The 19,902-nt window shown below is 40.5% G+C and overlaps 1 protein-coding gene across 1 annotated transcript in view; it reads left to right on the top strand.

Moving 5' to 3' along the window:
- Nucleotides 1–19,902, top strand: part of AFF3 (AF4/FMR2 family member 3) — a 316,401-nt gene that overhangs the window by 42,011 nt on the left and 254,488 nt on the right. Inside the window, exons 2-3 of the mRNA XM_017736969.1 lie at nt 7,913–8,033; nt 13,300–14,193. Of these exons, the coding sequence (XP_017592458.1) occupies nt 7,913–8,033; nt 13,300–14,193 (1,015 nt within the window). The remainder of the gene's footprint in view (nt 1–7,912; nt 8,034–13,299; nt 14,194–19,902) is intronic.

Here is a 19,902-nt window from a genome sequence, read left to right as displayed (position 1 = left end):
CCAAGACTGTATGAAAAATTTACCTATGTATGCACATTCTCTACAGAGATGATCCAATCAAAAAAAAAAAGTTGTAATTTTTCACTAATTTTGACTATAAGGAGCCTAAAGAAGAAATGCAAAGGAGAGGGAAAAAAAGGGCACAGGCGTGGCAGTTCATAGCCGGAACAGTTTCCCATGCCTAAGGATAGAGTGGACAGCAGAAATCATTGTGGAGGGAAACAGGCAAAGGAGCGTTGTGTCTGACATCTTTGGCAGGGAAGCAATGTGAGAAGAAACTGATCAGCTACAGGTATCGTCAAGTTAGGTAAGGCCTTGTGTAGCAGCAGCCCAGGGAATTCAGCACTGTTAGGTTAGGCAGAAAAAAATTGTCCCCGTCGGTTGAGAGCAGCCCTGAGGAGAAGGACTTGAATAGGGTTTTGATCAACCTGGTCTAGTGGAAGGTGCCCCTGCCCATGGCAGGGGGGTTGGAACTAGATGATCTTTAAGGCTCCTTTCAACCCACACCTTTCTGTGATTCTGTGGTCCTATGGGCTGTTGTATTTTTAAAATACAACATAGAAGTAACACTTACAAAATTAAATAAAAGGGCATCATTGTGGTTTGCCAGGTTTGTAATCTTCCATCTTGATTTTTTTTTTATCTCCCCCTCGGAAATATGGATAAGGATACAAAAGGAAAACCTTGTCACATCTACAGTATCTTTTTCTTGGCAGCCAAGATCTTCACTCAGTTTCTGGAGGTTTTAAATATAATTTTGTATTGTGAAGAAAAAGAAACACTAATTCCAGGTATAAGATTATTAACAGTGGTGAATTTTACACTTGTGAATATACTTTCAAAGAATATATTGTTAGAGCAGTGCAAAATTGGAAGTTTTGTTTCTAGATTGGCTCAGTGTTGTTTTAAGGTCTTCATCCATCTTAGGCACTTTTGCTAGCAGGTTTAGGGTTATAAAAAGAAAATAATAAGGTATTGAAAATAGGATTGCCTATTAATACAGAACGGTGAATTTTTTATTATCTATGTGTAATGTAAAGTTTGGACTGGTGTATGTTCATCGTATGATGAAGTTATTTTTCCTGAAACTAAAAATAAATTAGAATTTTGTCTCGGTTTCTCTCATTGACCAAAACTTCACTGAGGGAAGACAATGTGCATGTTTTATCTGTAGCGAGGTTGGAAGAGGTACTGTTATAAAAGCAGGTGTTGAACTGAATTGGATTTTTTTTTAATGTTCCTCAATTGTGATGCTCTGACTCAACAACCTGGATCCCAGTCCTAACTGCAGTCCTAGGTTTTCTCAGCATTTCGATATTTAAAATTCAGTCAGGTTGCCTGCAAAGCACTTACATTTTGTGAATGTCAGGTATGAGTGCCTGTAAGGTAATAACTGCATCCACAATTAGCCTTTCCTTGGTTCCTTCCAGTTGCCCAGTGTTAACCCTCAGAAGGCCAGACCCGAACGCCCCGATGCTGATTTTGCAGATATGATATGTATGTATTCATTTGTTTGGTGGATGTGATATATCTGCCCCTGAAAGTACAGCTCCCTGTTTTGGACTTGGAATTTCCAGGCAGATAATTAAAGTAATCTCACACCTTCCAGCCTGCACCTGCCACCGTGCAAGCGGCTGCCCCAGCTCAGCTCCCCCTGATCATATTCATGTTTGGTCGGTAGTGTTTCATGGCTAATACAAACCATAAACAGGCTGTAAAAGCTGAAGCATCTATGAATCCTAGCTTTAAAATTGCTGGAAGCTAAAGTTTTAAAACTGATACTGCAAAGTGAAAAATGAAATTTAACCAGGCACTTTGGTGAAGGAAAAATAATTTATTGGATGTAAGATGAAAAGCTGTGAGAGTAAACATCAATCTCATCTTAGACACATGTCATTGATTGATGTTTGCTCTGTGCTGCTGCCTGGAGGTAAACTCTTTGAAATAGCAAAATAGGTACTTTATCTGTCTGTGGATAGGAGCACAGTTTGTTAAGTTACTGCTTTTTTGAGACCCTGCTACATCTTTATGTTCAATCAAAGTGAAAACAGTAAATCAGAGTAATTGCTTTACCCCACGGCATTTCTGTTTGTAAATGGGAAAAAATACTGTAAAAATCCTCAAATTAACTTCTGCTGTTAAAGATAGATAAAAAGTCTAAAAATAGCCAGTTGCAACCTAGGAAGGTATTTTATTGATTATGCCACTTGTTCATCAAAGGCAGCCCCTTTGTTATAATTTAATTGATAGTTCAAATGTCATTGGGGAAAACATTTAATGCTCAAAAATGTAAGGATTTTGTATCTTGGGAGTTCCCTATACCCCATTAGCAATGAGTTTCCAAACAGATACCATTTATACTTACCTGGAAATGGAACTGGTACCTAGAAATTGGCCAGCAAAAACCATGGACATTGACAGTGAAATAGAAAATAGGCATTAAATGATAGCACTACTATGCTAAGCACAGCAATTCAGCAAGCAAGATAACCTCGATTGTTGTAATTAAATCATTAGAGTTAAAACTATTTTCTAAAAATGTTTGGGGCTGTTGCCTTTACAGGGTCTCAGTCTGACTTGTCCTTTTGAGTTTTAAAATATGGCAGAGATACAAGAATGATGGTACATTAAAATTCAGAATCCTGTTTTCATTCTGAATTGTTTCATAATCACTGTCCTGCATCAGGGTTGGACTGCTTTTTTATGGTGTTGTATAAGATTTTCCTTTGACTTACTCTATTTAGCTACTTTGGCATAAATGTAGTAATTCAGGGGAGAATTAGACTATTAAATATTTAAGAAAATGTCCTCACTTCAGCCTGAAATTTAGTATATTGATTTGTGTGCCAGATTAAAATTTGTGGGGAAATGTTGAGAATAATCAGTAAACCATTTTAAAATTTATTTTCTTGAAATATTGCCTGTTTTCCATGGCTTTGAAGCAGTTCTAACTTTGTTCATAATTCAAAAATGGCCGTGTGCTAAAATTTAATTTCAAAGATATATGTGTCCTTGCAGAAAACTTGTTCTCAGGTCTAGGTTTATTCTTGAAATGCCCATATCTTTTAGTCACTTACAGTATGGGTTGTGTTTCTGAGGTGGGGTTTTTTTTATTTGGAACATGATCAACACTGTACTGATATGGACTGGACTGCACCTGGCAGCTTGGGGATGGTGTCACTCCTGTGGCACCAGGAGTGGGTGTTGTAGTCTGATGATGTTTTGATGGAGCTTTTTAATTTCATTATGGAAGAAGAAGGGTCAGATTAAGAACAAATGGGCGGGTTGATAAAATCTGGGAATGAAGCTCGGCCCTGGGAACTCGGTCTTCCCTAGCAAAAGACTGCCAGGACCCCACAGGAGCTGTGGGTTTGCCATTTTAAGAAATAGTTGCCTGTTAGCATGAAGCATCAGCTCTGCTTTTGTAATTAATATGTCTAGACTTCAGGTTCTGAATGTTTTGTGCTAAGTGCCACAGGTAGCTGCCAAGGTGAAGGAGATCAGCCTCCTGGGTAAAACATTAACTGCAAACAAACAAGCTACTCCTGCTAAATTTATATCGCAGTATTTATGTGCGTGGGGAGGGAGAAGGAAGGTGAGTGTGTATGTGGGTGTTGCAAGGCCCTCACGATTCAGAGAATAATGAGCTAAGTCTTTGGACTGGAAAATTATATTGGAGGGTCTGGAATGGCAAAGGTAAGATTGCAGGTTGCTGCCAATGATAACAAGTTCAGAAACTGCAACCACATCTCTGTATACACATGGTAACGCCTTCCTCTGTCATGCTGGTAGGGCTGGCTAGGTCACAGCCCCTTTCCTTTTCCAGAAAATAAACTGATGCCAAGAAAGCAATCTTACCCTCAATTTACCTACCTGTGTCTTTAACAGCCTCAAAGATGCCAGCTGTTAGGAGGATGGTGATCTTGTAACAGAATAACAGTACCCTTCCAGAATCTCCCCTTCGTGATGCTGCAATTTTGTGGTTTCTGAAAAGGTCAAGCAGCATCGTTAATGCACACCATCCGCCTGCGAAGGCATGTAATTCCTCTGTGAAGGTGCAGTGCTTCGTTTGTGGAAAAGGACATCTTCCTCTGAATGCAAATTTGGGTGTTCCTGAACCGAAGGACAGGAGGATATGTTGGTGCGCTGTCACCACCTCGTTCATCATGGAGATGAGACCTTTTTATTTGAGTTGCTCCAAAAAGTGATACCTGAGGGAGGCAAATTGAGTCAGGAATAGTGTGCTTTAGGAAAAAAAAAAAAGGAAAGAAAAGGAAATTTTTCAATGCTTAAAACTCTAGGCTTTTTATATGATTTCTTTCAGCCTAGCTTGAGACAACATAACTCTTTGGGCTTTGTAGGAGATTAAATCCAGCCCCAGGTTTTTCAGGTAAAATTATTGCTCTGCTCCTAGGCTGTCCCCTGAGCCATCTCTGTCTATTTCTAATTAAGGACTAAAGGAAGTGGTTCCTTTCAATGGCAGGAGTAGCATGAAGAAAGCTGCAGGTGCTTCTGTGGGGAGGCTGGTGCCACTACCGCCCTCCCATCAGGAACCAGCACCCTGGGCTATCCTCTGCAGGCTGGTCTCACAGGGAGCCACACTCACCTTGTGCATGGCCAAAGACTGGGGACCGCCCAGGTAATCTGCCAAAAGGTATCACAACAGGTCAAAATTCATTAAATATACCTACTCTTGAGATGTTAAACGATCCATTGGAAATCTGATCTGGCAAATATCTGGGAGTGAAATTATTCCAAGTATCCTGGAAGAAGCAGAGAAGGTAGGGGTGCTGTGACTGGGGTGGTGGTGTTGTGCTGAAAGTGCTTTGAGCCTGAGACACTGGCACTTAGGCACAATTCATTGGTATATCCAGTATGTGTCTTGGCAGATCTTAGGGCTGAGATAAATCAAAAAAGCAATGTGCCAAATTTGAGGTAACTTAATTTATATAATACAACCTTTATTCATATATAACTTTTGCAAGTGTTTGACTTGTTGCTCATGTTCTGGTTCATGTCCTTTAAGCATGAATTTGAAACAGATGCAGCATTTTAAAAATAACAGTGTACCATTTAAAAACTATTTAAATTCAACCTTTTGGAATTTGACCTGTATGAAACAAATACAAATGACACTGACTTTTGAGAGATGAGTGTTTGCATGGTCTTTGATTCCAAGTCTTACAAAACTGAGCATGCATACTACACGTATATATGCATATATGACTCAGATATGTACACATGCTGCGATGAGGAAAAAGTCATGAGGTTTTCATGAGCTTGTTCTTCGTGGCTTAGCTCTTGAAAGGAGACATACCATAAACAATTAAAAGGTACGTGTACCTCTGGGATTGTTTTAAATTGCAAATTTAAAAAAAATAAAGGAGAAATCTATTAAAAAGAATCATTTTCCATTAAATGAAGTGTTTGCAATAAAGACAATTATAGCAGTTGGCAGTATTCTCCTTGAACCAAAACAAATAAATACATTTGGTGACATACGTTCAAGGAAATGTGATTGCTGCAATGTTCATGCAAATAAGGAGCAGCCTCACAAATGCTAGACATTTTGCCATCTGGTATTACCAAAGGAACACAACTCTTGACTTGTAGCTCTTCCTAACTTACTGCTTATAGATGGCCTATTAGGCATTGTCACACGGTTCTGACATTTGCATAATCATTCTGAATTACTGCAGGTTGTGTATTGCATTGCCAGCAGTGAACTCATTTGAGAAGGGGGTTCAGAGACCTGATGACTTGTATGTCTTCATCAAATATATCTCCATCCAATAAAGGGATAAAAATGTTCTTCCACTTTAGGAGTATCACATCAGTGAATTTTTAAGTTTGTATGAGGCCTAGTGAAGAATGTTGCACTTGTTTACTTCCTAGAAATTGGGTAGAGACCAGTAGTATTATAATTAATCTCAGGGAAGCTGCCCATCTCTGTTTGGCTGCAGGCTAGAGTACAAATGCAGAGCATCTCAAAGAGTCAAGAGATTCTGGATGGGGCCAGGTAGCTGAGGATGAAGTTATAACCTGATCCCTTAAAACTCCAGAAAAACCCAACCTAACAACAGCTCTTCAGCATGGCAGAAAGTCTGCTTTAGACACAGGTTGTTAATTGACTCAGCTGATGGGAGTAGGCTCGATGGCACGATATAGTAACTGAAGACCTCTGCTCTCACAGCGGTCAACAACTGCTCTGCCTCTGGTTTCAGCAGCATGTGCAGCATGTCCAGCAGGTGATCTCACGCCCAGAGAGAGAGGCCTTCACCATTCCCTTCTTTTTGGAGGAAGGCATTTTCCATGCCCAAAACTCCACCCCTACGATTGCCTCCTCATTATGCTGCTTTTCAAGGAGAGGATGTTGGTGTGAATATCATGCAATGCTCATGAAAAATATGGGATAAAAACCCAAAAACCCTCAACCACCTGTAAGTGGTTGTAAACAAGATGGTGTTTGGACACTGTCTCCAACCTGCTGCACTGAAACCCTGTGTTTCACAATGAACCCCTGTGTTTGAGAGCCATGCTTTGCCCCTGGCATCTGCCCTCAGGCCCATCAGAAGGGTACTCTGCAGTCCAGCATCAACAAGCAAGCAAAAGATTTTGTGTTCATTTAGTGACTGTTGAGGCATTGTTTTTAAATACGAATAGCATCTAACATATCCTGTGTATTTTCAGCTCTCTCAAGTCTCGAATTAGAATCAGATAGCTGTTGGCCTTTTGACTGCCTTGCCTGAGGCATACTAGGTAGCATCACGTGGGTAGCCAATGCAACATATGTTTTGCTAACTGGGAAGCTGGTTAGCAAGACAACGTTTATCTTATTAACACATGGTGCACTTACATGACATTAATATATATTCCTACTTTACAGATTTACAGTGCCAGAAGAAAAACATTAGCTGAGCTAAGCAAAATAGGAATCAGCATACTTGTTACATTGTCGTGAAATAACACATTAACTTTGTTAGACATATTGGCTTCCTTTGTGAGGAGAATAAAACATAATCAGCTGAAATGTGCAAGCCTGAAAGGTTGGTCTGTGGAAATTCAAAATAAGGATTCTCTGGTTTATGTTATCATGTATTAAACTGGAATTATGAAAATAAAAAAGTTAATTTTTATTCTGAATGTCTATATCGGAGCTAAAGTTGTTAATTTCTAAAAATTAATACTGTTGCGTAATGCAGTGATTTATTATTCTCTCTCTGGCTACACTCTACTAGCCATACATACACTGTTGTGTCACTATTCATTTATTCATGTTCTGTGGTTGTGGTAGTGTCAAATCCATCAGAAAGAGGAATTGTTTCAGTAGTAGTTTCACAACTTAGCTGATAAGCAGAGATCAGAAGAAGCAACCTAACTGTGGAAACCACTACAGCATATAGTTTTAACAGCTCTTTAGGGAGCTAGTTAATGAAAGAATCGCTACAGAAACACATCCATGTGAAAAAAAGGAGCATTTTCATACAACACTCAGAGGATATGTCATAAGTGGGAATGTGTTCATAATTTCTATTTACTCACTGCTGTAATTACTATCTGCCTTAAGAGAACTTTTAGTCTTTGTCAAAGTTGCTTAGATATTTCCTTTGTCACATTGCAAGCAGAGAAGTTCTGTACAGACTAGATCCTGCCATGTGATTTCTCTTTTATTTTTCTGTAGGAATTTAATTATCTATTCTCTGTGTGCAGAAAGCACCAGCATTCCCAGAGACCTCAACCTCCCCAGCCTACTTGAACTGGCATTCGTCTGATTCATGTTTGTGCTTATTTTTGCCATCTGTCTGCAAAACAGAGTTCTTAACTTTTAAATGCATGCTGGTTTATATGTTGCCCTCTAATTTTTAACTCTAAAAAAACTATTTATCTTTTTTTTTTTTTTCTCTAACTCCAGTGTCTATGAGCCAGATAGAAACGTGCTGCGAAGGAAAGAATGGGAAAGGAGAAATCAGGAGGCCCAGCAGGACAATGGCGCGTTTAACACGAGCTATTCCCTCTTCAGTGAACCGTACAAGGTAGATGCTTCCCAGCTGGGCGAATCTTTGTTTATTTATTTATTCCACACTACAAAAATGTAGCCTGCAGAAGGCACTGTCCAGGTTTCAGCACCCGCCCACAAGTGCTAGCTTCCCAAAATTCACAGAGAACATGCATGATTCACAGAGAGTCAAATTTTATATATATTTATATATATATGTGTAAAAAGCTTCTTCTAGTGTTCAGCAGCACAGAAGAGTGAAATAAACTAGAAATATCCCAGCAATATTTGAGATGGAATTAAAACTAGGAGGTGAAGGTGAAGGTGTCCTGTTTTTTGCAATACTTAGAAGAAAACAACTGTGTGAGAATAGTGTGTGAAGATCAAGCAATACACTAAACATTGTGCCCTGGCCAAGGTTAATGTAGTGAAATAACTTTTTTTCTTCCTTATAAGCATTACCAAAATAATAAGAAATGGTGTCTGCTAAACATGTTTTTCCCTCACTGAAGGCAGAAGTAGCTTAGGAGTCCCAACTCCCTGTGTTCCTCATGGTAACAGCAGTTTGATGAGGCACAACTGTCTTTCATCACTCCCTGTTAGAAGGTCAAGCAGGGCCTTGTACACTCTGCAGAAGCTTGAAAATGGAACCCTTGTGAACAGGATTAGAGCAGTATCCCACAGGGGCTGCTCCTCTCCTTCAGTTTAACCAATGACTGCCTGTATGCATCAAAACATCATCATCTATTTTCTGCTACGCCTTTCCAGAAGTGTCCAAGTTACTGTTACGGCTACCACATTGTGAAGCCTTTCCTTTAATGCAGCATCACTTGCCCTTGTTGCTTAGGGTGCTTTAGTGCCTCTTTCCAGGAGATCTATTTGGGACCTGGCACCTGGCTTCTGCTTTGACTTCCATGCTTGCATTTTAATTCTTGTGCTCCAGGGTCAGCTTTTAGCTTGCTCTTCCTCCAGATTGTTGCTTGTATTTAGTCCCTAATAAAAAAGAAAGATCTACCACTTTCAAACCATGTCCCTTGATGGAACACAGCTCTGCCTGCCTTGAAGCTGACCTCCAGCTGTCCGGATTTCAGATTCATTACAAAGGCATTCAGAAACCATGTCAAATGTCTTGAACTCCTCAATGACCAACTTGAAGATGTCTATCGTGAGATTAGTCAAGGGCTAATCCATGGAAGAAAGCCTGGAAAGCATAAGACAGCTTTGTCTTGGTGTTTCTTGAGGGCTGTGCTGCAGTGAAGACTTAATGATTTTCCATTTGGTCCAGTCAAATAGACTGCACACAAAAAGAACCTGGCCTTTTGCTGGGCCCCTGGTACTATTTTGTCTGTGGTGCCTCAAGTTGGTAATACTGAAGCTCAAATCACTTACAAAAGTGGTATCGTTGGCATATTTTGTTCACTTTGATTTTTACTTCTGTGCCAGTGTATTGACTGTCATGACACAGACGTGATGTGCCATGGACACACCAGTAGTTTCTGAGTTAGGATGTCAGAAGGCACCTCTGTGCAACCACAGTATAATTCCATCAGCTTTAATAGGAATGGATGAAAAATCATTGCCATCTCTAGAAGCAGAGAGGATACTGAGTGGATAATCCTATGAGGCAATCAGAGCAATGGCTCCATTCCTTCTTCTTATCTTTAAACACTGTGTCCCTATTTTGAACAAACGTGTAAAGAAGGTGCTCCAGAAATACATCCTACAGCTAACATCGTCAAGAAAACATGGGAAAAGGCAAAGCCCAGGACAGTAGTATAACCCACAGCTATGTTGGTGTGACAGAGTTGCTTGGGGTGATCAGTCATTCTGATAGTATTGGTCATCAAAACTTTTTCAGTGGCATACTCTCAATGCCATGTATACACTGGCAGTGGACCACTGGGCTCTCTGAACTCATCCAAGTATTTGTGGACCTTCAGTGGGGTGGGGAAAGAGCTGTGACTTGGGCATTTTCATCTTACGGTGGAGAGAGCCTAACTGTAAAAGAGGAAACCTTTCTGCAAAAGCAAAACTGGGACCCTCTCGTACTCCCTTTAAAGCTCGTGTTCACCTTTTAGGTGTTTCCAGAGGGTAATGAAGTTATAGCAGACATTGACTGCAAGCTCTGATTAAATTCGGTATTCCTCTTCACAGCTTGAGAAACAGGAGCTAGAGCCAAAGGATATGCCACTCAGAAGACCATATCTGAAAATCAAAGGCAGACTGGATATCTCTTAAATCTTATGTCCTCTCTCACCTTGACATGTATCACTACTGCTGTAACATTGAATTTTCTCAAAAATTCTGACTCTTCAGATTGACCCTTATCCTGTTCTAAGTATCCATAGCAACCCTCTATGAAGGATTACAGGAAATCCAGTCTCTTTTACATAAAATCTCTTTTACAGGGGGGTGAAAAAGTAGGAAATTAGTTCTGGATATTTTCTGGACAGAATACCTTGCTTCGTTAACTATGTAGGTACTTTTAGTGAAGAAAAAAATTCTGATGGCATTCCATGCAGCCATCCGGTTTATTTTTAGAAGTGTTATATGTTGCCATTTTCAAATGCTTGGATTTGTCTTGCATTGCAGAAGAATATCAGAGCACTGTAAGTTAGACATATTTGCACAAAATGCTTTTCCTACTTATTCATTTTCTGACCATGTTTTCCCTGTGGGAATGCTTAAATAAGGCCAGCAATATTTCAGATAAAGTAATAGGACAAACTAAAGCTCGTAACAAGTTACCTCAGATCCCATCATGTTCCCAAGAGGATGTAGGTGAGCCCTCCTGTATGAGATGAGCTCAACACAATATCTCACCTGAAGTTGTCCCCAGTGTTTTCTGAAGGAATAAACAAAACAGACCAGTTGTCAGCATATGCCATGATACCAGTCTGCTGCTGTTATTCTTATCTGGGATGTCTCAATATGAGATGTCTATGCGTGACCTTCACATCACATCCATGTAGAAGACAAGCTAATGACTTCTCTGAGCTACTGGTAGTCTACAGATAATCTGCAATGAAGCTTTTATTTCCTTTCCATCCACACAGCAGCCATCAGGAAAAATAGACCTTTTAGGGAAGTTGGACTTTTAGGGGCAAAACCTGCACACAGATTTGTTTGTGTTCATGGAGTTAGAGGCAGACAGGTAGAGAGCTGTCCTCACAAGATGTTTATGCTGTGGGAGACTTGTGGGTGCCAGGGGCCCCATTCCATTTGGTGGTCATCGTTGCCATGCTCCTGGCAGAGAAAGAAACCTCATACACACTCTGGCTGAATCATAATGAGTACAGGCCCAAGGGCAGATTTCTCTCCATAGAGGGAAGCTGAAAAAACACTTCTCTACAAGGTATCTACACAAGGTGGAGGATCCAGTGGAAGCATAAAGAGATGCACTGGGTAAAAGGAAAATTTTCTATGTGTTCTGGAACACAGTTCTGCTGGTCAAGGAGATGCCCAAGTGTAGAAGTTATTTCATTGACTTTAGGAGACACGTGAGTGTATCTCCAGCCTTCTTTCTCTTCAGATATATGTGGTGCTTCCTGCATCATTAGCCTCATTAATAGTTTCCTCTTCTTTAGGACATTGATGTGATTCCTGTGAAGTGAAGGAACACCCTTTTTTAAAGCAGGTTGCAATCTGTGAGTCGATGCTTCAAATTTTTTTCTATAGCAGGTTATTGTCTTTGTGACAGTAACAGCCTCATGTTCAGAGGGAAGATCAGGCTGTTGTGGTTGAGCCTTGAGCCATCTCACTCCAAGATTCCAATGCAATGTTTTGAATGCAAGACTTCTGAGTTCTTCCCTTCCTCCTCCCCTTCAGTATATATTACTGATATATATTCAGCTCTGTTAGCAGAGTAACAAAAACATATCAGAAGGCTAGGTGTAATGTATTTTACATGTTGCAAGGTAGTGCCCTTGAAATTTGCAGGGAAAAACTTTAAGCAAAACAGGACTGCTTCTACTGTTAGATATAAGAATACCTCCACTGTAGTCCTCTAAAAGTTTGCATGTGGCAATCACAGCACTCATTTACTGTGCATTTTTGTCTGGGTTCAGGTTTTGTACTAGGAAACCCTAAAAAAAAACAATTCCAGACTGGGGAGTTTCCCTTAAATACCTTCCCTTACATACCCCAGTTTTCCAGAGTAACTGATGTGGTTGCTACATCTTTTGTGGTTTTTTAGTGTAAATTTAAGAGGATCTTCTCCACTTCCTATACTTCCTTCTTTCTCCTTCTTTCTGTTTTCCTCTAAAACAGAGAGTCTTGAGATGAAAGCTTGGCCTTCTGAAACCAACAGGAGTTTTCCCATTCAGACTTCATGTCTGGAAGATAGAAAGGAGAACTCCACTGCCTCCTTACTGTCTTCCTCTGAAAACGTAAAGCAAAGGACATCACATGCCTGAATCTTGGCAGGGTTCAAAAAATCTCTGCTGTAAAAATGCTAATGATACAACCTTTTGCTTACAGTGTCTTTTTAAAGCAAGAATTTTCAATCTTTTCCAGTATTTTTTATTTGCTTGTTTTATTTCTTTGTGAAGCTTCTGCCTTTTCAGTCAGGAAGTAAATGGGTCATTTTTAAGACAATAATTAATCTTAAAGGGGAGGAAGGGTGGCTGTATTCCCCCTGCTATGCACAGCAAGCACTGAGAAATTTGAAGAATTTGGCAAGGGTTCTCTTCACCTTTTTTTTTTTACAAGAGGAGAGTGCCGTGGAATGAGCACCCTGTCAGAGCATTTTCAAAGAAGGGACATAATCTGTACTTTTCCCATTTCCCACAAGCTGTTTTCAAGTCACCTCAGAGCATTTGGCTGGCTTACACTGACAAATCCATTCAGTGCTTGCATGGGATGTTGTGTGGCTTCCTGGATGGTTATGAAAACTTATGCAGGCAGGGGAAGAAATTTGGAATGCAGTGCTTTCATTCATGACGGAAGGAGAGCTTGCATTGGGCTACAGGAAAAGTTTTATCATGGTCAGATTTAATCCAAACCATTCTGTGCAGTTGCAGTAATAAATTTTCCAGTTTCCAGGTAATATACTTTAACTACAGCATGGTATCAGTGATAGATTTCTTTTTTTATATACTCTAAGGCCCTTTATAGCTTTTCCAGTTCAGGGTAGATTTAAGATGTTGACAAGTGTCTTCAGAGACAATAAGGATTTTCGATTTCATCCCTCAACACTGCTGCATAAGGCAGTCTTACTTCAGTAAGGATTTCAGCAGAAGCATGAAGGGAGTTTTGTTTTTCTTATGTTGACTGTTGCAGAACACTCGATTTTTGTTTTGCAGACTAACAAGGGGGATGAGCTTTCCAATCGCATCCAGAATACCTTGGGCAACTATGATGAAATGAAAGACTTGTTAACTGACCGGTCAAACCAGAGCCATCTCGTTGGGGTTCCAAAACCTGGGGTTCCTCAGACACCTCTCCCCAAGCCTGATGAACATCTTACCGCAGACTCGAGACCACCACCTCCTCCTCCCATTTCCAGCACTACTTCTTCCACACCAGCATCTCTAGCTGCCCAGCAGAGCAAAAGTACCACAATGGGCTGGCAGAAGGCCGGGCATAATGGCGCTTCAGAAGGCCAGCAGAGAGCAAGCAAACACGGACACCGGTCGCTGGAGTCACACAAGGGTGACTTCAAACTGGCAAACCAAAAATCCAATTTGGAGAAACTAAAACGCTATGCATCAAGTCCCACCTCCTCCTCCTCCTCCTCTTCTTCTTCCTCCTCTTCCTCCTCCTCCTCCTCCTCCTCCTTCTCCTCCTCCTCCTCTGCCTCCTCCACCTCTTCTTCCTCCTCCTCCTCCAATACTGCCCAGCAAAGCTCGCTGAGGGCCACATTAGGAGACAACATCAATAGAGTGCAGCAGCCAGCAAAGCTCAGTTGTAGCTCAGAAGGAGGAACTCAAGTCCAAGAGAGGCCAGCAAAGCATGGTGGGGCACACTGCGTCCAAAACTTCCCACCCTCCCTTGCTTCAAAGCCCAGTCTGGGTCAGCAGAAGCCAACAGCTTATGTAAGGCCAATGGATGGTCAAGACCAGGCTCCTGATGAGTCTCCAAAGCTGAAGTTACCAGCAGAGACGACCAAGTCGTATAGGGGAGTGCCTTCCAGCAAGCCTGATTCGGCCAGGACCAAGTCAAAGATCACCAAGTTCAGCATTCCTAAGCAAGAAGAAGTAAGTGTTTTTATACTTCTTATGACATACTCCCATAGCTGGATGGATGGATGATGCCTTACTGCACCTGCCTCTTTACATGTTTTTAACATATTGGTTTGCATGTTGATTTTTTTGGTAACATTGACGTAGTATATTGCAAAGAGCAGCCTCACAGTAATTTAAAGATATCTCAACAGCAAAATGCTCACTGTCTTCAGGACCCAAACACTTCCCACAATGGCACATTTTCTAGTAGTATTTATTATTTCACTGACTCTTTCCTGAGTGCTCCTCCATAAAGTCTGGATTTTTTTTTTCCCTAGGCAGGTGTATTGCTTCTTACTGTTCATATTTCATTGATTGCTTTCTCTTTGGCAAAGATTAAATGAAGTGCATGTGACCAGAAGTAGTTCTGCCATCCTCAATGTCGAAGTAGTTTCACAATCTAAATAAATTACCTGTACAATATGAAAGCTGTGGAATAGAGAAGAATACAGCAATGATACTCTCATTTTAGTTCATAGTATCTGTTTGTGTTTCAAGCTAATTTCTGAGAAGACTGTGGTTTCCTTCTTAAAGAATTTCTATCTGTAGAAACCTGGTGTAATGGGTTGACCCAATACACCTGGCCATGCTACAAGTATGAGAACATGTCTGAAAAAGCTTTTAGACAACATTTATTTATCAGCAATAGATATAAAATATGTCTGATTGGACTTAGTGTATATTCATTTATTTCACATGTATATTTTCTCCTCTTATGCCAGGAGGACACTTTGCTTTACCACTTTGAGATTTTCTGGTTTTTGACTCTTTGGTCTTTTTTGATGGGAAGGAAGTGATTCGTTTTGGCAGAATAAAGGGTGATTTATTGTTCAAGGGTGTATTCAAAGGCCTGTATGCCAATATGAAGATGGTCACATCATCCTCTTGTGCAAATTGATAGAGCTCCCATGACTTTAACAATTTACAGTATTTATATCAGACTCTATTTGACTGAATCACTGTGTCTTTCTCAGAGAAGAGGCAATGGTTCTTTGCTCTTTTTTCACAGCTGTGGTGCATCTTGAGATGTTTTAAGTCTTAAAATTTTGTTTCTGGCATTGTTAAAGGTGAGGGAAAAGCTAATTTTTGGTAGAGTTCTCTGGCCTCTTAATGCCTGCTTTTCAGAAATGGAGTTGACTCTTGTATTCCCCCTTGGATTTGGTTTGGGAAAGAAATCTCTCTGGAAGCAACTACTTCTGTGATTTTTCTCTGAGTGAAAGTTCCATCAGTTCCAAACAACATGCAGGTGATATGTTGTTCCTGAAAAGAGGTTGTTTTAGGCTTTTAAGCCAGGTTTTATAAGCAAATTTAGCATTCACGAACTGCTGTAATTCTGCAGATAGATCAGGTAATGGCAGATACTAATATCCATTTAGCTATTATTACCTCTTTCAGACTTGTGCTTCTATCTGCAAGTGGGAAGTGTTGTTAGAATTAAAGATGCCTGTGGCAATTATCTGACTCTTTCAAATTTCCCCCCTTTGCATGTATGCAATACTCTAAGGACTAGTTTGGAAAGAGTTCTGATAGGCAATCATTTGTTTGTCTGAAATTCAGGATTTACCGTTTGCATTCCCAGTTTGCCTAACCCCCGAAAGAAAGATTAAATTTGTCGTATGTAATCCATGCTGCTGCATAAGTTTATACTGCAGTTTCTAGACTTGGAGACATAGCTGAGATCACTTCAAACTAACTCATTTAGATACTGATGGCAGTGTAGACTGTAGTAGGACAGAGTAGACTGCAGGTTACCTACTAAAATATTCACCAATTTCTCACAGATTTTATGTGATGCAGTATTAATGAAAAAGCATTTGATAACAAATATAGAATATAAACATTTAACTGAAGTTGAAGGATATGGACCAAAACCATTGTCTGGTGGTTTAAAAAGATTATTATGAAAAATGATGACAAATTTCTAAGAAGAAAAATAGTAGGTACTATTGGTGTTGGGATTTGAAACTGGAGCTAATGAAAGACAATGTTTAGATCTGAAAGATCAATGAAAGACAATGGACCAGCTTTTTTTCATTTATCCTAATATTTTCTTTGTTCTAACTTTTTCCATCCCAAGTGGCACAAGTGGAAACTTGTAACCCACTGATATTGCCACAGGGAGAAATATTGGCCAAGACTGAAAGTATTTTATTCAGTGTTACCTAATACACCCGCCCTTTGATTTTCAGTCGTACTTCTTTTAATTTCAAAATGTTTTTCCATTCCTATTATCTGTATCATAAGTCTTCTGGTAGACTTGTGTAAGAATTCCCATCTTTTTTTAAAATTTCCGCTTTTAAACTCATAAATTTTCTCCTTTGCATCAAATGTTTGCCATCCTTTCTTAGGGCCGGAAGTTTTAAGCTACTTGCAGCACAAAAGGTGCCATGGTCCTGTGAATGTTTGCAGGCAAAATGAGGCCTCTGTTGTTCAGAGTGAGGCTAAAGGTGTTGGCCAGGAAAGACCCTAGTATCCCCAGTGACAGTGGGAAGAGTAGAAATTACATACAGGATGATTGTGAGAGAAAGCAGGCTGACAAGGAGGCTACAGCAGTGCCTGGAAGCTACATGGAAACAGAAACGAGAGTGGCAGAAAGCTGCTTAAGAGCAACCAGGAAAGGAGAGGGGCAGAGGGCTTGGGTAGGGTACCTGAAGTGCTGGTGGTGAAATGAAGCTCTGTGTCTGCTAAAATAAAAGGTGCGTGGCTGAGGTGGGCTAGATAGGGCAGTCACTGTGCTCTAGGGGTTCATGTAGACAGCAGTGTGAGGCCTCTCTGGCTCCTGGTCAGTTTGTTGTCCACCAGAACCCCCAGGTCCTTCTCTGAAGAGCTCACGTCCAGCCAGCTAGCATCCAGCGTGTATTGTTGCTAAGGTTATCCCTCCCCTTACTCAGGAGCTGGTATCCCCCCTTGCCAGAGTCTTAACAGTTTATCTAATACGAGTTCTGGGGCCCCCAACATAAGAAGGATGGGGACCTGCTGTAGTGAATCCAGAGGAGGGACACCGAGCAGATCAGAGGGCTGGAGCACCTCTCCTGTGCAGACAGGCTGGGAGAGTTGGGGCTGTTCAGCCTGGAGAAGAGAAGACTCTCCAGTGAGACCTTATGGCACCTTCCAGGACCTAAAGGGAGCCGACAAGAAATCTGGGGAGGGACTTTTTACAAGGGCGTGTAGTGATAGGACAAGATGTAATGACTTGAAGCTGAAGGAGGGTAGGTCTAGATTAGATATTAGGAAGAAATTCTTTACTCTGAGGGTAGTGAAACACTAGAAAGGGATGTCCAGAGAAGCTGTGGATGCCCCATCTCTGGAAGTGTTCAAGGCCAGGTTGGATGGGGCTTTGAGAAATGTGGTCTAGTGGAAGGCGTCCCTGCCCATGCTAGTGGGGTTGAAGTTAGATTATGTTTAATATCCCTTCCAATCCAAACTGTTCTGTGATACCTATGCACTTCCATTTGTGTATACCAGTTTGAAAGAACCATCAGTGAAAAAATAAACACATAATGAAGTAAAGGACTGGAGAATAAGATGCAGTGTCACACAAAGTATGTGTGTCAGTGTCATCAGCAGGATACAAAACCCTCTTGTGTACATTCCATGAGGTTTTCAGAGAAACAGGGCACAGAGATGGCTGCAGTACAATTATTATTCACTGGAAATAAGATCTCTTGAATACAATTATAGACCATTACTTTTCAATACATGAAAAAGGTTGATTTTTAATGCAGTTCAATACCTCATTTTATATTTTTAATCAGTTTTGGAAAGCCTTCAATACCTTGACACAGACTGAAGCTTATAAATTTTTTTAATTGTTTTGATGAGAATAATTTGGATAGACCTGTGTGTAGAAAGGTAGCATTTACTCATTTGGGAATTTAATCTTTAGTAGCCAGGTTCATCAGTGTTAATTAGAATCCATACCCAACCTCCTGGTCGTTCCAAAATTATCATAGTGCTCTGTAGAAATGATAGCTCGTCATCTCAAGTACTGCTATTTCACATTTTGAACTACTTAGAAATTATATTACTGTAGGTAAAAACCCACTGTATTGGATAAAAGGGAAGAAAAATTTGATACCAGGGTATAGAGGAAAAGAGGCAGGGAAATCAAGTGCCTCTCTTTTCTAAAATGTTCTTGAGTGAAACAATAAGAAAAACCTAGGATGGCAAATCATGTCCTTTATATCCAAGTTCTGTTTTTGAATTTCATCTCATAGGCTGCATGCTGCTTTTTTATTACATTGAAGAAGCCTTATCTATTGTCCTTTGCTTACTTCTCTTAAGGGTTATGGAGCAAAGAAATAGAGGTTGTATTCAAGAATGACTATCAGTCTAATGGTAAAAGGGAAGATTTGGTTTTGTTAAATTTGGAAATGCATTTATGTGAAATGTAGGTGAGGTCATCATGAGGACATGTTCTTTCTTATTCACTGCACGGAGTACTTACACAACTTCTTCTGCAGCAGAAGTAATGCACCATAGATTAAAGGGTGAGTTTGGGGTTGGTTTTTTTTTTATTGTTTTTTTTTTATTTTTGCCCTGATCTTACTCAGGCGAATTCCTATTTGCCTGGATAAGATACTCTCTGCAGTCACTCTCCTTTGAGTGGCTATATATAGCTATCAGCATCTGGCACACACGCTAGCAAGTGTCCTTTAAATCTGCAATCTTTTTTTCGCCTATCAGCTCTATCCCCACATATTAATGGAAAACAAAAACACCCCACAACTCTTTCCTCTCCCTGAAAAAACTGTTCATAGTTTGGCCTCAATGTTGATAATTTGATCAAAATCAGCCTCTTTTAAGAAGATGCATGTATAATAAGCAGTTCCATTCCAGTTTAACATTGAAGATGCACGTTCATGTGCTGATACGTCTCATTTGAGAACAGAAGGTCCAGTGTAAACTAAATAGGGAAGGTAGTCATTATGAGTGCATGCTTCCTCTGGAAATACCACATATCTGGATCTGTGGGACAGTAGACGGGAAACAGTATCTCATGAGGAGAGAAAAGCATTTAGAGGACATCTGAGTAAGTGCTTTTCCTCAGAGGCATAATGCCACATGCCCCTGGCTGCAGTGGAGCCTTTTGAACTGTTGCAGGACTAAGAGTAGAATTCCGATTTTTTTTCTCTGCTTCCCAGGGTGTTCAATTCTGGCCCAGAAAGGCAGAAATGAAAATAAAAGCACAGTCAAAGATGCTTTTTAGATAAAAAGGGAAGGAGGGATTGAATGCATTAGCAAAAGGGTCCAGACTTCTTCCGCCACCGTTTCAGGATGCGCCCGAAGACGCTGCAGACATAAGTGCAGAATTAAGTGTGTTGATACTCCTCTACCATTTATCGACTTCACTGAAGAATTGCACTGCTTGAGAAGCCAGTTAGCAATCACAGCACTTGAGTACTTGTAAGTACGAGCCAGTTGTAGATGTTTTCTTTCCCTGATGTTCATGCTGCATTTACAAGAGGACACAGATCAATTCATCCCTGCAATGACCTTCCCCACAAATAAAGAATGTTTTCCCATGTTAAACAGGAAGAACTTCACAACAAGAGCAGTGTGGTGCAAAGCTCCCTGCTAGTCATGGGTTATTCAGGACCTTCGAGTGTTTCTGTGGGAGGGCTGTGCATTACTGCCTGTATTTATGTAGCAGAGTTCAACAGAGTAGGACTGCAAAGAAAG

The sequence above is a fragment of the Corvus brachyrhynchos genome, unplaced genomic scaffold (genome assembly GCF_000691975.1).
Source record: "Corvus brachyrhynchos isolate BGI_N302 unplaced genomic scaffold, ASM69197v1 scaffold83, whole genome shotgun sequence".
NCBI classification, from domain to species: domain Eukaryota; kingdom Metazoa; phylum Chordata; class Aves; order Passeriformes; family Corvidae; genus Corvus; species Corvus brachyrhynchos.
The sequence above is the reverse complement of the archived record's forward strand: the minus strand, read 5'-3'. Positions and strand labels throughout refer to the sequence as shown.